The 17391-nt window shown below is 35.5% G+C and overlaps 1 protein-coding gene across 9 annotated transcripts in view; it reads right to left on the reverse strand.

The window, feature by feature from the left end:
* LOC149802558 (lipopolysaccharide-induced tumor necrosis factor-alpha factor homolog) overlaps window positions 1–13667 on the reverse strand; it is a 98807-nt gene extending 85140 nt beyond the window's left edge. For 8 of the 9 annotated variants that reach the window (XM_089951817.1, XM_089951813.1, XM_089951814.1 and 5 more), the window contains exons 1-2: window positions 13510–13666; window positions 6730–6798 (exon numbers count right to left, since the gene is read on the reverse strand). In XM_089951817.1, the coding sequence (XP_089807943.1) occupies window positions 6730–6775 (46 nt within the window). In that variant the 5' untranslated portion in view covers window positions 6776–6798; window positions 13510–13666. Of the gene's footprint in view, window positions 1–6729; window positions 6799–13509 lie in introns of all 9 variants that reach the window. The other variant, XM_089951809.1, reaches the window with a different exon arrangement.
* Window positions 13668–17391: the final 3724 nt, after the last annotated feature.

Genomic DNA, 17391 nt, shown 5'->3' on the forward strand with positions numbered 1-17391 from the left:
TACCAGAATACAAATACAAAACATACTGACAAATTAATTATATACAACACTGATTTTAACTAGCATGCTTATCTAACTTTTGCCAAATGACAATAAAGTTCACTTCTGGAATGAGCATGACAATGTGCTCAATCTGTGTGCTGTATTACATCACACTTGAATTGATTTTAAGTTTGTAAAGTGCATTTAATTTGTCCCTTTCTTAATCAAGTTTAAAAATCTCCATCTCTTCTAAAAATGTTTGTTATATAAAACCCACACAATGATGAAGACTTTTTCTCCTAGCATCTGGCACCATTTTTTAATCTGTGAATGAAACCCGTTTTCTTGGAAACATCATATACTGCTGCTATAAATAGAAAACAAGGAAACCACATGTCGGTCTAGGATGGGCAAATTGTACAGTGGTGTGACAATTAGTCAAAATAACTTTAGACTGAAAAGAAAAGAAAAATGGGTGTCACATTTGCTCAGCCCGAGTTAATAAGTCATGTATAAACTATGGCATTATTACAAGCCATGGTCTGAGGTCTACATTGCTGCAGGCTTGAGTTAATCTCTTACGTAAGGTTATCATGACCAGAGAAGATCCGGCATCTTGAATCGGCACAGGCGTTAGATAGTGCAACTTTCCACCTATAATTTACAGCTTAGTCTTAAGATCAGAGGAACCCATGAGGGGGAAACAGGACGTGTTCTAAATCCGTCTCCACATGGACAGACTGTGAGAAGGACATTGTCCACTAAGTTTGACTGGATTGAATCAAAGCGACACCTAATCAGAATTGTGATAACAAATTCAATTCAAATTATAACTTTTAACTATCAAGCAAAACTATAGTCTCGCCTAGGAAGACTGTTGAGCAATATAGGGTTACTCCATGGAAGCCACTCGTAATTTGGCGGTAAAACTTAGGAGATTCCAAGGAAAGACACAGCTTCGTAAAGGTCAGTGAGTTATTTACTTGATTTTTGCAGAATATTATGGCATTGTAATTATAATTATGTGTAGTATGCATACTTAATTACTATAATCATTCAGTACGTAGAATTACCTTTGTGGTGTTTAATTTACATGCATATTTGAGAAATAAGCTTGAGTAACATGTAGAGAATTATGTCGATTGTTAGCTTGTGGTCATAATAAATTTTGTCATTCGCTAATAGGTTACTTCGTAGTAAACTAGCACATTTATTCATGTGATATGTAAGATTTTACACATGCTTGACATGTGTAAGATTAGTTAATATGGATTTATGGATATATCAGAGCATGCATATTTGTCTACTTTGTACGAGTTTTAATGTATAGAAATGCGTCTGATTGCTGTGGAATTCTTCTCTATATAGTATCAACATTCAGCTAGTATTATACAAAACGTGCGCACTACATTTTTGGATGAAAAATTGATCAACAAATTGCCTTTTCTGTGGTGATTCTGGTGAATATGACAGAAAGTCAGTGACAACATATACAATCATGAATAGTTTTAAATGAAATGGGGTCAGAGGTAATCAATTAAACCTAATTGAAATACATGTATATACATCATTTATACATTGATTCAAAACAAAAGTTTTATCAGTCTTATCATGGACTTGAATGCACCTTGCATGTAAAGGCATGATTCAAGATAAATATTTGTCAGCAATATGCATAATAGGAGCATTTTTGCCTAAATGCCTTTAATCCATGAATATAGGTACCACAACAAAGAAGAAAACAATAAGCAATGTAATTGTTAATTTTCTTTATTAAAAGGAATCCTGAATAAAAATCAAATGAATATTTAAGGAAGAGAGATGGGCAGAATTTATTTATACAAGTTTTATCTGGATCTCATTATGGGCTGAAACTGACACTTACAGTACTTACTCCCTTATGACACTTTTTAAACTAGTGTGAAAATTTTTTTAATGCTAAAACTCAAGAGACGCTTATAGTTTTGTGAATTAAATTCCCAAAACCCACAGTGTCCTATCACAAGTCCAAAATATAGAATGTTCCAAATGAATTCCAGTAGTCTTGAGTGTTGTGATGTAACAGAATAATGCAATCCAGAATGTCTTTGACCGAGTTCACAAAAATTCTAAAGTCAATGAGCACTTTAGCAATTCCAATGAATATTTTAAATAAACAAGTACTTTTCCATTGGATTGGTGGTTCTTACTGGGTCTTTCTTGGGTTCTTCCTACACAGTTATACTAATCAATTAATGTGTCAATTCAATTTTATCAATCTGGAAAATAAGCTTGATTCTTAATTTTATCTCTTGGCTTCAATCATAGTATTTTATATTTCTTTATACAATGCTCAGTGCTTCATAAACTCAATATAAGGTCATTACAAGGTTTTCAGTGGAACAAAATATATGATTACCATACAAGTAAATGTTCAATATTCAGTAAACGTGTAGCTAATAATTTATACTTGTTTCAATTGACATACAAAACTTTGAATTCAAGCAATGTAATATTCTCATCAGATGCACATTTAGGGGTCATCCATTTAGTATGTATGAAAAAATATGGCAAAGCTTGACCCCCGCCCCCCGTACGCATGCATACCCTTATTTTTTTTTACACCAACCACTGCGTACATACGCAAGATGCACAGCCACCCCCGAATTCTATAGATCTGCCTATATTTAATTCACGCAGAAACCATAAAGGATAATAATATTAATGTGTTTAATAATAAAACAGACAGTCCACTGACGTTGAATGTCTGGCTGCATCAAAGAAATAAGCTGTGTAACTTTAAACAGTTTGTCTAGTGTCTGCTAAAATTCAAATGCAGACTGAACCTAGCTGAACAGGTTACATATTACACAAATTATTATCGAGGTTTCACCCATACCCCATTCCTATGCATACGTACATTATCAGTAGACCCACCCATAGGCAAGCGTATGCATCTGGGTTACCCCCCCCATGCATACTTACTAAATGGATGGCCCCTTATGTGACATTTTTGTAATTATGTCTAGTCTGTTACAGTTAAACTGACACCACGTAAAACAATAATTAATGTATAAAGTCAGAAGAAAGAAAAAAAAATCATTGGAAAATATACTTGGTTCTTATATTTTTCTCATCTTAAATCATAGTACCTAATATATCTTTGGAACTACACTACCCCCTTGCTACCTTGTGACCTGATAACTCAAGAACCTGCTTATAACACAGGGTCAGTCTTGGATCCCATTTCTTTTTAAACCAGAAAGTAACAATAATTTGACCCCTATTCGCTGAACAGTTTAGGCTACCTACAGGGGGTACTTACAAATGAAATTAAAGATGATCGGTAAATGGTTGTAGTGAAGTGGGTCCAAGAGTCAAACAGTGCAAGACATCGACACTGACAGTTACGATGGGGGGCATAGTGGAACTTCCACACACACCCCCAAATCTATCAAGGTCAGCATCCTACATTGTAGGACTCTGAATCCAATTGTTATATGTTAGACTTTCAACACCCCATCCTCCCAGCCCCTATATCCATTTACCTCTAGTTTAAAATTTGTAACAAGCTGCAGTGAAAGTGCTGCAGCCCCTAAAGTTCTTGGCAGATTTTGAGTTTCCCAGCTTTTCTATTTCAAATCTAGTCAAAGAGAGAGTTTAGATAAACAGTAAAGATGTGTATTTGATTCTATCAAATAAATTTATTCAATTTTCTAAACAAAATGTACATCCACCATTTTTATTTTATTTTAATGTTATGTGGTATATATGCCTTCCAGTTCAGTGTTTACATGAATTACTTTGCATATAATAAGTTAGTATAAAGTATACAGAAATAAATGCAAGTGGGTCTGATCATATTGGTTATGTTCTGACCAATGGAAATCTTCCCTTCATTTATCACTTGATGCAACTGCAATTATCAAATGATTACACTGGTCAACAGTGAAATCATTACTGACTTGAAAAGGCCCTAATCTGTAGTATTTTGGTGTGCCGAACACGAATATAACCGTGAAAAATTTGTATTGGCTCTCGTTTTGAAGATATTCATATACCTCATTTTCTATGTTTCACTGTGTAAATTTCTCCAGTAGGACTGCAGCAACATCCGGAATAATGATGTAACATTGCATAATACCATCATGCTCACATCGTCCACAGTTGATTGCATCATTTTCTGATGCAATGCAATACTAATGCCATGCGGCTGCTGAAGTAAGTTGACGTCAGCAGTGTACTATACATGTGTAGGCCTATTATACTAATGCCAGGCGGCTGCTGAAGCTGACGTAAGCAGTGTACTATATAAAGCCCAATCAGATAGGTTCAGCATTTAAAATATTTTAGACGTTGTGCGAGACAGTTCAAGCTACTGTTACATAAAACTTATTATTTTATCCATTTACATACAATAAAGAACAGTAATGCCTCGAAAGTGTGTTAATACCGCATACAATTTTTGCTATATTTGTGGGGAAGTGACATTTGCCAACCAGAAAAAAAGTATCAATTCTCAAGTGAAGAAGGCATATCATCTTTACTTCGGATGCAAGGTTGGTGACCAAGACAAGCCTTGGGCTCCGCATATATGCTGTGCTACATGTACAACACAGCTTTCACAGTGGTTGAATTGCAAAAGGTCATCAATGCCGTTTGCAGTCCCAATGGTGTGGAGAGAGCCAAGCAACCACCTAAATGACTGTTACTTCTGCTTGGTTCCTCCTCTTTCCGGCGGAATAACGAAGCGAAAGAAGTCGAGAATAGTCTACCCAAACATTCCGTCTGCATTGAGACCAGTTCCACATGGTGAGGGACTTCCTATTCCAGAACCTCCAGCAGAATATTCTCTTGATTCATCTGACGAAGACAAAGGTGAGTCGACCTGTTCTTCTCCTGGTCCATCAGCATGCAGTGATCCAGATTTTCACTGTGGTGCATCATCAACCCCACACAGAATAACACAGGAAGAACTAAATGACCTGATTCGTGATTTGGACTTATCAAAGAACAAGGCAGAATTGCTAGGATCAAGACTCCAACAATGGAATCTTCTAGAAGAAGATGTCACAATTACTGCATATCGAAAGCGCCACCAGCAATTGGAGCCTTTCTTCAGAAAGGAAAGTAATCTGATATTCTGTTCCGATATTGAGGGCCTCTTGAATGCTTTAAAAATCACTCATGACCCACAAGAATGGAGACTATTTGTGGACTCTTCGAAACTGAGTCTCAAGGCTGTGCTTTTGCACAATGGAAACATTCTTCCATCTATTCCAGTAGCGTATGCTGTCCACATGAAAGAGACATACGATAACTTAAGGCAGCTACTGAATTCCATTGAGTATAACAAGTACAGCTGGCACCTCTGTGGTGATTTGAAGGTAGTTGCCCTTTTAATGGGACTGCAGCAAGGATATACAAAATACATGTGTTTCTTATGCGAGTGGGATAGCCGAGCAAGGGAAATGCACTACATGAGGAAGGAATGGACTCACAGGCAGAATGTAGCCATTGGAGAGAAGAATATCCAACACCCAGCTCTGGTTGAGGCTCAGAAAATCTTGCTACCACCCCTTCACATCAAACTAGGTTTGATGAAGAACTTCGTGAAAGCCATTGACCGGACTTTGCCAGCATTCCGATACCTGCATGAAAAATTCCCTCGACTCAGCGAAGCAAAGATTAAAGAGGGAGTTTTTGTGGGTCCTCAGATTCGAGAGCTTTTCAAAGATGACCGGTTCAACAACTTGCTGGAAGGTGACGCGAAACAAGCATGGAATGCTTTTCGCCTAGTTTCTACAAACTTCCTCGGAAATGTTAGGGCAGAAAACTATAAGGAACTAGTAGAAGACATGTTGATGAAGTATAAGAAACTTGGCTGCAATATGTCTCTAAAGATTCACTTCCTTCATTCCCATTTGGATTTCTTTCCTAGCAACTGTGGTATTGTTAGTGATGAACACGGCGAACGTTTTCATCAAGATATCGCAACAATGGAACAAAGATACCAGGGAAAATGGTCCACTACAATGCTGGCTGACTACTGCTGGACACTCCTCAGAGATGCTCCCGAACAGCTGTACAAGAGACAGGCGAAGAAATCTAAGATGTAGTCAATGACTTGATTTTTTATAGGTAGGCTATTACAGTTGACCTTTTACTATTGGAATGCATTTCGTTATGCAAACATTAATTTCTTGCAGATTACAAAAAAACTAGAGCCAATTTTGCAATTTGACTGTCATATTCGTGTTCAGCACATAAAAATTGATAAGAATTGACTAATTTTATTTCAGTAACATGACTTTTGTAAAAATTTGTTGTCCAGTGTTATCAATGCACTATCCAAAATGGCTGACTCTTGTCATGTTATGAAATGGATCAAAATTGTCATGATTTTAAAATGCATTATATGGTATCACATGTAATTTATATGGTGGTTCTACATTAAAGGTTCACACTTGTGTAGAAAGTTGGGATGCACATTATACACACCAAAATAAGGTAGGTATAGATATGCAAAATGCATTACGTACATGCATCTAAAACTTCAGCCAAAAGTGCATAATGAATAAAGGTTTTGCAAGCTTTAAAAGCAGTTAAAACTATACACATAAGCAAAAACCATTACCATAAACCAAAGATTTTATGGACTTTGAACTTCAAACATCATTTTTTGAAAGATAAATGTAAAGCAGTGGAAGAAGCACTGAAAAAGAAACAACACTTTGACAAAATATTCATTAACTTCAGGGAACATACCTTGTCCTTTCTCTCCTCCTGGGTAAGGTGGTGGAGCGCCAGACATTTTTCAAGAACTGAACAATTAAACTGCAATATAAAAAGAATGCATGTAAATTACGCACAACACTTGCACAACTTCGTCAAAATAGCATGAGCAGAAAAACTCTGTGATACAGTGTCAGTTGACATCTTCAATTTCACATGGTTTTGCAAGCAAGACAATAACAGTAACACGCTTTACACTTCACACCTTTGAAATTAAAAAAAAAATGTATTCTACAATATTCCTCATGCAAAATGCAGACCAAGGCCCAAGTGGGACTGGTATTACTCATCTTGTACGCTGTTGCTTACATAACAGTTTACCATTTTACTAAGTAAGATCCTGGAGTAATGTAAGAGGTCAACATAGATAAACTATCTCTCTACCATTCAATGTTCACTTTACCTGTTTTTTTGCATGGAACAAGTACTGGTCTGCAACTTTCAAAATCTGGTGGAGAACCCCAACACCCAATCAGATGCAAGGTAACTCATTAATAAAGCCTAGGTTATTAATATACCAATGTCATTACAGAACTTCAAAATGAAAATGCAGCTTTCAACAGCGTGCTCTAGGTTTCTTCCATGAAAATTAGGTATTTTTTTTCCCCCCACTAGCAATGCACTTAAAACAAGAGTGGGGCCTGGATCTAGATTTAGTGAGGCCCCAGGCATCAGGCTGTCCTAATTTTTTAGCTCAGTCTGCAAAAATAGCAAATGAGAAACTAGCGTGAAAATCAATGGGTCTTACCAAAATCTGTGCTCTACTGAACTGAGTGGACATCGAAAAGACTTACAGACAAGGAGTCGTCTGGTTGAATCTGTCTGTGATTTGGATTTTTAACATAGCATTTTAAAAAACAGCATTTTAAAAAAAATCAGTCATATTACTACGACGTCTGTGTCGGGTTTAAAAGCATGCCAGGAAGATTATGGGAGAATATATGATTGTCCTTTGTTATCCACCCTAGCTTTAACAAGTAAAATACATCCTTGTACTGGAAAAAAAAAATGAGTATCAGTATTCACAAAGTCGAAACACCAAAGTCATTCAGAAACTGATCTACCATATTTACCATATATATTGGGACACTATTTGTTGGGACAACATAAATTAATTTTTATGTATTTTTTTTGTGCACTGTAAGTTCTAGGACGTGTTGATTGTTTGAGCCATTGTTGTAGGTCACCTTTTATATCATTAAAAAACTGCATGTCAGAAAATGCACTCATACCTAAATTTTATTTAAGAAAAATAGTAAAGTGTCTACTTGAGATAAAGCATGAACTTGAGATAAAACACTTTAATCACCCAACCCTTCTCCTTCACATGTACGATCCATACTTTTGGAGCATGAATATTTTTTTAGCTTCCTCGTGACATGAAAAATTATCACTAGAGACAACACATCTGAAGCAGAAACTGCAGGGACTAAAGTAGGATTTTTTCTGCACCAGTCGTGCAAATTCTCCCACTTTTAACCAACTTCTTATCGACAGTCCAAGATAATCCATGTTAATGATCATATTGTCAGAGAAATCATCTTCTATTCTGGCCTTCACAAATTCGTGAAATGTGTTTCTATTTTCTCCTCCAAATCTTCTGGGAAATGCTGTCATCCATGTCCATGCACGAAACACTAAATTATGTCACTTTAAAAGCTGTTCCATTGTTTCAATTTACTTTAAAAATTTCTCGTGAATACCAGCAAAAAGGCAGCAAAGTTGGCTTCCATATGTCAGCTCACATGGTAGTGAGAAAAAAAAAGAATATTGGCACACTTAAAGAAATTCAAAATTGTCTTCTATGGTCAGCTTGCTTTATAATAAAATATTTGTATTTGATATCCTGTCAGTAATTGAGTTAGTTCAAACAAGAGTTTATGGCATCTCTGTCTTTGTTTTTATTCACCACCTGGGGCTTCGATTTGCTTACCATCATTAGTCATATTTGACACAAACAGGCATTAATGTTTACAGGGTAAACAGTATACACAGCAATAACTTGCTTCAATAATATTTTTTGTAATCCAAGCTAGCAAAATGATGTCTTTTGCACTTGCTTGGAATATATTGTCAAATAATCTTAATTTGCGAGATAGTGTCATACGTGGATATAATACAATCCTGGTTATTTTGCACCATACAGTGTCATCTCAGTAGGAGTGAAACAATACATTTGTGCAGCATATCAACAAGATTCACAATATGCAGAATGTGATACGATACCTAACGATACTCATATGAACTTGATGGTCTTTCCATGTTTGGAAGGTAGGCAATGCCCTTTTATGTATGTTGACATTCTTGGTTGCATTTCCAGTATGCAGACTACAGATCATTTAGTTATCATATATTTATATGCAATTCTCATTGATGAAGATATCAACAATACATTCAAACAGACTACCTGTTGGTTGCAGTGAGTTTCATCCAATGATTTAGGCCATTTAATGGTGGTTCCATTTAACTCCCCTTGTTTTGTACAACATGAATGATTTGAATACATATTATTACCAGTTTCACGTCTCAGTTACACTTGGAATACATTACAATGGTATCTTCAAAACAGAAGAAATGATGCAATTTCCTCATGCAAAGGAAAGGTCATCTAGAGCAAATCTGGGCATGGGAATAAGGTTGAATACCAACAAAATCTAGATCATTTTATTTCCTGCACATATAAAAGACTGCTGCAGCCACAGGTACTTGTATTTGTTAGAGAAGAAGGAAACAACAGACTACACCCAGTCCTACTCAAAATTTTCTTCTAACTTACACAAGGTGATAAACAGTTTGAAATCTGCCATATCTCCCATTCTATGCTAATTTCATTTATTCCATCAGCACCTTTATTCACTGGTTAAATATCTCTGAATAAAAAAGAGAAATTCCAAATTTGTTTCCCTATGTACAATTTAAGGAGAGCTGATGACAGGATTGTATCTTAAGGGAGACCTCCCCCTTTACCAAAGAAAAATGGAGAGGAGGAAGAAATGGTTATATATCAATATTATCTAAACTTCAATATCTCTCTCTCTTCCTGATACACTTTCTTATAGCTCTAGTGAAATCAACATCTTTGACAGATGTCACCTCTATGCATTAATCTGTTAAGTAATTCTGAGCATAATCTGTTCCTTTCTTTGTACATCTATCAATATTGTTCTGTGCTTTCTGAAGGGGCACACACACAGCTATCTTTGTAGGCTTGACTATGTTGGATTGTGACTTATCAACATTTTCAAAACATCACATATGATCTTTTGGATAAATCTGCCCCAAAATAGGATTTTTCACTAACATAAACTTCCTTTTTTAAATTAGTAGTTACTATTATGCCAGATTTCTGTCATACTGTAGTCATTATAGCGCTATGACTGAATTTTTTTTAAAGCTACGTTAAAAATCCAAATCACACACAATGACTATTATGCCAAATTTCTGATCTGTTCCATAATGCTGTATAAGGGTATTTAGTCCATCAATGCTTGTGCCAACAGAGATATTAAACTAAATATCTTTACTTCTTAATTGCATTTTTATTAACCCTTATTTTATTAAATTTATCTTAACCCTGACATGGATACTTGTATATGGTTTTGTAGCTCCGCTGGGCAAATAATAAAAAAAATTGGAAATTGCATTATACTTTTAAACTGTCTGCATTTCAATTAAACTTGCAATTCTGCCCTATGTACATTTAATTTTGAATTACCACCAAAAGAATCATGCTATTTTGTTTCTAACCAGCAAGTACATCTGACTCATATTTAACACCATTTCGGGCTCAAAATCACTCACTGGTGTCTCCATTAACACTTTCCCAGCTCCAATAATCCAGTATACTACATAACTTTAAAAATTATTGTCATCATCACTATCATCAGCAAGTATTTGCTGAACAAGATTGTAATGAACTGAGCCAGGAATCAGACATTTTGAGGGGCCCTGAGTGGCCAAGTGGTCTAAAGCACTCTCCGTTACGGATCACTGCCATCTCACCTCTATCTGCATGGGTTCGAGTCCAGGTTTCGGCCAATGTGAGTATGTGAGAAAGCTTGCCAGTAGCTTCTCGTGGGTCGGTGGTTCTTCCCGGGGTTTTCCTGGGTTCTTCCTCCACCATTAATACTGGCCGCCATGCATTGCCTACCATGTGCTGAAAAATGGCATTAAACCCCACAACAACAACAAATCAGACATTTTGGATGTTCTAGGAAGCCTGTATTTTAAACACACATTTGTAAAACTTTCCTTATGAATTGTTCAAACTACACCATAATTTTTATTCCTGGGCATGTTATTCTAATCAAATTTAGTTGCAAAATCATTCATGTCGTGCTTGAAGAATCCAGATGTGGAACAGTTGCTACCTGAGAAACAGATGCTCAACAAGAACGGTTAAATAAATATTGTAGTTTTCTTGTTTTACTGCTCTCCAACCACAAGAATTCGTACAAATTTTACACTATTTGTGCAATGACACATATCTAATGACTTTCCCATTAAGTCACTCTGTTGTTCTGCCAATACTTCCTGTTTAACATGCAGACAATAAGCCACACTGATTTCTGATTGGCAGTTATTGTTTTAACCTGGAGCAGAATAAGCAATAACCACAAATAAGAATTTGATGTAACATATTTCAATCTGCAACACACCAGTAGCATAGCCTTCAAATCGACCAAAGGCATCAAGATACAATTGGTAGTAGAAACTTCACATGAATGAAGTGATGAAATGATGAGTAAATTTAGTATGTCATTAAATATGCTGAACACACTTCTGGGTTAAGATAATTAGCATGAAATGGGGTGGGGGCAGAATACAAACCATGTCACTTTGTGTTACCTTGTAGACGGCAAGTGGTTATTCTCAAATAATCTTTTTCATTTCTACTAATAAACATGCATGCCTATGACTGCAAATGCTGTTTCAGATGGATTATAATTATACAGAATAACAAGGAAACTAATAATAATTATTCATGATGGCTGAAGATTAAAAATAACATACATACAGTTAAGTATCATCTTGTATCAATTCTCCAGTCTTTTGTACTGATAGATATAATGTTTCAGCAAAAGTATCGATATACTGATAAATTGTTTCACCCCCTACATCTCAGCAATCAGCTGATATTTCTTTCTCTGATTTCCAATTTTGTTGGATCCAATTTTCAATCTGATAATATATTCAAGAACTGGATTACTTCCAAACACAATTCATTTCTCAATATTCAGGTCAATGAACAATGTGTGGTATGTTATTTGACATATGTGATATACTGCAGTAACATATGTAGGTCATGCGTAGGACTACTACCAGCCATGTCAGCTGGAAAAAGGGGGCATAGAGCAACTTTAGTCCTACAATGTAAGACATAGCACGTGTTTTTGTTTTAGTGCTATGTCGTACTATCCAAATAACGGCTTTGTATAGCCTGTTCCAATGTCAGTTGACATCGGAATGAGCAAAGTTTCTGGAAGATCTCACATACTTCGCTGCCTACATCGACACTCTTCCACTAATTTATGTGTAATTAATATACTTACTGTGCTGTCTTTATCCTAGTGGAATGAAAATATGACACTAGCAAATGTACACATTTTCATGTTCTGTTGACAAGCATTTGAATTTTTAGCAATGTGACAGTAGTCGAGATATGCCAAAGTATGTTTAAGTAGGTTAATGTGATGGATATGTTTCTTGAATGAAACGAAACATTGCTTACAGTTCTAGTAGGCATAATATATTTGTATTCGCTTCCTAAAAGAAGAATATTTCAACTTAACCCTAATTTGGCTTTATTGGCTTTCATCGCTTTCCAGCCAACAGAAATGTAGGCCAAAGAAATTTGAAAACATGTCCATTTCTGTTGTAAGAATTTGAATTTATTAGAGAAAAGACATCAGGGTAAATAAGGTTTGGCAGAAACATGATAACTTTACTCTGTAGAAAAGCGTTGGTATTGGTTGCCAGTTGTGTGTGTGTGATTTGGATTTTAACGTAGCTTTAACAATTTTTCAGTCATATTGCTATGATGTCTGCAGTGTGAGAGTTTATAGTGATGTCTTGCACTGGGACATCATGCTGCAGACATATAGCATGATGTCCCACCCAGTTACATTATCCTGACACCAGGCCCACCAGTCCTAACAATAACCTCTTAATGCTGAGCGACAAGTGAGGCAGCTGTCAGTATCATTTTTGTAAGTCTTTGATATGACTCGGCCGGGGATCGAACCCACGACCTCCCGCATCCGAGCCGGACGCTCTGACCACTAGGCCACCGGAGCGGTGTAGGTTAACAGTTGTGTGATATCCCTGAAAATTTGACTTTCGTTATACTGTTAGTCGACATCAAAACACGCTACACAGCATCGTTAGTTAGGCAGTAAGACCCATCACCCGCCATAACAAAAATATCGGGTTATGTGTCTTAGGTTGTAGGACTAAGAGCAACTTCAAAAACTTGATTGGTCTAATGAACACGCCATTTCGAGCTGCGCAGTAATAGTTCACAGACGACTACTTCAGATCTTAAATATCAACTTTACGGACTTTTAAAAGAAACACTCTCTTAATATCTGTCGCATGCCATACACAAGCGAAAGAGACACATAAATCTGCAATTTTCACCAATCGACAAGACCCAACCCAAAACCAGGATCCGACTGCTTAGACCACAAACCAATCAAGATGTATCAATAAAATATCTCCTTGATCGGCAAACGAGATTCGTATTTTACTTACCAGAAATTTTTACTGAAATAGGCAATCAAAAGAGCTTCTAAAACAGAAGGTTGCAAACGTTGGCTTAAACCCGAGAGTTCGTATAGAGATACTCCGCCTGGTTTCACTTCCTGAAAAGTGACACAATAGTGCCGCGTGCAAAAGAACGTCACTCCTTGGTGAAGACGTGTGCAAGAACAGGAAGCGTGACTATTTTACAATAACTGGACGACGCATGTGTCACATTATTTCAAAATAGATAGAATGGTGCAAGTTCATGGCAACGTTTGGTTATATATAGCATTAATTTCATAATCATCAGTTCTGCACTATTTATACATTCTCATTACCTAGCATATACTCTCATAACAGTTTATTATCATTTTGTCATACATGCATTTGTGTTTCGAATCAGTTAATTTTTGTTCCTAATTATTTATTTGAGTAATATGGGTGTGCCTGACCTACTTATCTTAGTACTAATATTAGTACCCTTACTCGTACCTCGTGGACAAGAAATCAAGTCGAGGCTACGACATCGTAGCTATACTTATCTGTACATGAAAACGGAAATAGCATTAAAAGCGCAAAAGATTTAGATGTAGGCGACCTAAATTTTGTTTCAAATATAGTTACGGGCTAGCATCATTAACAAATGAAAAAGTTGTCCAAGAAAGGGTTATGAAAACGCCGAAAACAGCTCATGGTCATTCCGTACCCAAATCGTTTCGTACCCAGTGGAAATAGGTAGTTTTGTACCCAAGGTGCTGGTTGTTTCGTACCCAACGTGTTAGTCGTTTCGTACCCGAGGTGCTGATCGTTTCATACCCAAGGTGGTGGTCGTTTCAAATGTTTCCATAGAAGCATTATAAATGCAGCTTCATTTGCTGATATAAATAGATAGAACGCCATTGAAATAAACTGAAATAAACTGAGATAGAAATCAAACGTAAATTGTACAATACCTGACGACAAACAATTAGGAGTGGAACATATGTCATTTGTAACCGACAAAGGAGAGTAAGAGCAGGGACAATTAATAACAATGTATGCGTCCATGAGAACTATTGAAAGAATTTTCTAATTGATTCTTTTGGGCTTAATGATAAATTTTAAATCATTGTATATAACTCTAAGTTTGCCTTCTGATCATTATACTAAATTATTAATGCCTGAGTAAAACAAATTTAAATTTCCGAAGATAAAGTAAATTCTCAGTAAACGAGCGATATATATATATATATATATATATATATATATATATATATATATATATATATTATAATAATAAACACCAACACGTAGAATGTGTGACCGGTTTCGCTTTATTGCTTCATGAGACTAAATTCAAATTGAATTCAATATCACTGCTTACGTCACAAAAATATAAGTGATCAATGACATAACAAGATGACGTCATAGCTTAAATTTTTAACCTAATTGTCTTATTCTTTAACGAATAATTGACATGGACATGTGCATACACAACACAGATTAATGATATTTTAATACATAAAAATACATAAAACTGGATCTTAAAGATACATTTATCTCTACTAATAACTATCTCAAAAATTTATGAATAGATAAACAGTTTTATTCATATTTTTATTATGTATAATGCACATTTAAAAAATTTTAAAAACCAAAAAAAATAAAAAAATAATATAAAAAATAATATATTATATCTTGATATACTATTGACGAATGTTCAATATTTAATCACAGCTCAATTTATATAATGAAAGATTATGGTGTGCATAATACTTATAATCAAGTGTTTTATAAATAATTAATCATATTGTATTAAGAATTAATTTTAAAATGTCCTACTACCTGACGGCTAAATTAGCAGTGTTCTTTAAGCACATAAACGCCTGTGGGATGTGGCACTAATTTTTTCCCCAGGAATATTTAGCATCCCCCTGTGCGGAATAAACCCGTCGCACATGCCCTTTTGGGCCCACGCGACCTAAATCCAAGTAATCAATCAATCAATCAATGCCTGTTCATTTTCAAAGAATTAGTAAACTTATTTTTATGATATTGATTTATACTTTCACTAGTTAAGTTATTCTGTAAATTAAAATAATATAAAAATATTCATAACTAATTGTAAACAGGGACATAATTTTGAAAAACTGATTAATGAATGTTGTACAGCAGTGCTGTCCAACCTTTTTGACACCATGGGCCACTGAAAAATGTTTTTCTTGAAGTCCAGGGCCGCAGCAGAAAACTGAAAACCAACGACTATATAACTGCTCGAGCTCTGGCGGGCCATTTAAAATCAGCCCGCGGGCCGCGGGTTAGACAGCACTGTCGTACAGTGTTTTGGAATTTAGACCTTTCGGATATACCGTATTAAGACGGCGAATCCAATAGGTTTCCTTTAGCAGACGTTCCATTTCATAATCAGCTATAACAATAGGTTGAAAGGAGAAATCTTGCAAAGTATGGGAACTCTTGAAAAACTGCGCAGCAACATGATGCAATCAATAAATATATTACAGTCCGTGATTCTGTCAGACAGCAACTACAACAGCGCCAGGAAGCTGATTTGGAATTTCCAGAGCGTACAGAACAGTTATTTAAACCAACTGACCAAACCCTTCCCCACCCCCCCGAAAAAATTGTTTCAGGAACTGAGGCGACACAGAAAACGCTTGAGACATCACCTGCCGATATTGCTGTCCGCGTTCAACTGCCACTATCACCAGTTCAGCCACCACCAGAGGTTCAACTACTACCATCGAAACCTACCGAATGGATACATTTACTGAGGAAGGTATTGCCGCTATCGTGGATAAAAAACCAAATACCTGATATTGTCACGTTTGGATGGCAGGAAAAGGAAAAATATGTGAAATCTAAATATCTCAAAACGTAAATCATGGTCAGTGGTGTAAATACATATTTCGCTTTTTTTCCGGTGCTAAGCAGGTCAAAACTGATGATGAAAATGTTTAAGATTTTAACAGGATAGTAGATGTGCATACTGTAGGGATAACAGGCCAGATTAAAAATTTCATCTCAGGTTAATAAATATGGTACATTTGAGAAGGTCAAAGCATCAGAAATAACAAATTAGCAAATAAAGTATACTCCTTTTCATGGTTTTTGCTCACATCAAATGCGCAAACGACTTATTTTCTTGCCTGCAAAAAACAAAAGAATTCTCCAAAAAGTGAGCATTTTTTCTACAGTGTATATATTGAAAACAAATCCAGTAATGGAAAGTTTTTGGGGGTTAATTAATGAAGCAGTCACTAGAGAATATAACCGGACTGTTCTTGAGGCATAATTTACAAATGTATGTGGTATATAAAAGGAAATGTTGGGGAAATGTGCCTCGGCCAATCCAGAATGTACAGCTTTAATTACTCAGGATATACAATTATGAGTGTATGTCCAGTCCAAAAGCCTTATTATGTGTAAAAGCTTGTTTTTATTCATGTTTTATCCATGTGAAAGTGAAAAAAAGGGATTGGTAACATCGGCCTACTTATCTTTCAAAAGAAATCTATAAGGACAATGTAACAAGTAAATTAATGCATTTATTCCTTTTAAATGTCTACCTGTATTAGAATTTGTTTAGAATAATTCATCTAAAAATATTGTTTTTATGACTGAAAGTTTACATAAAATATTTATTTTTCTCTAATATTTCCTGTGAAAAGTTAAATACAGTAGTGTATATAATTTTTATTTATATTGATTTATTTATTTATTTTGCAGTTGCTTTAGTGCATAGTTGGATTGTGCTGGCATTTTTTGTCAAAATAATATTAACATATTTTTTTTTAAACACTGTAAAATTACAATAAAATCACAGAAAAATGAAGATGTTTATGCAGCGGGTATGGATGCTAGAACAGCTCGAACTCTGATGAGTAACCTTAA

This window comes from Sinohyriopsis cumingii, chromosome 3, assembly GCF_028554795.1.
Source record: "Sinohyriopsis cumingii isolate HCF-2022 chromosome 3, ASM2855479v2, whole genome shotgun sequence".
NCBI lineage: Eukaryota > Metazoa > Mollusca > Bivalvia > Unionida > Unionidae > Sinohyriopsis > Sinohyriopsis cumingii.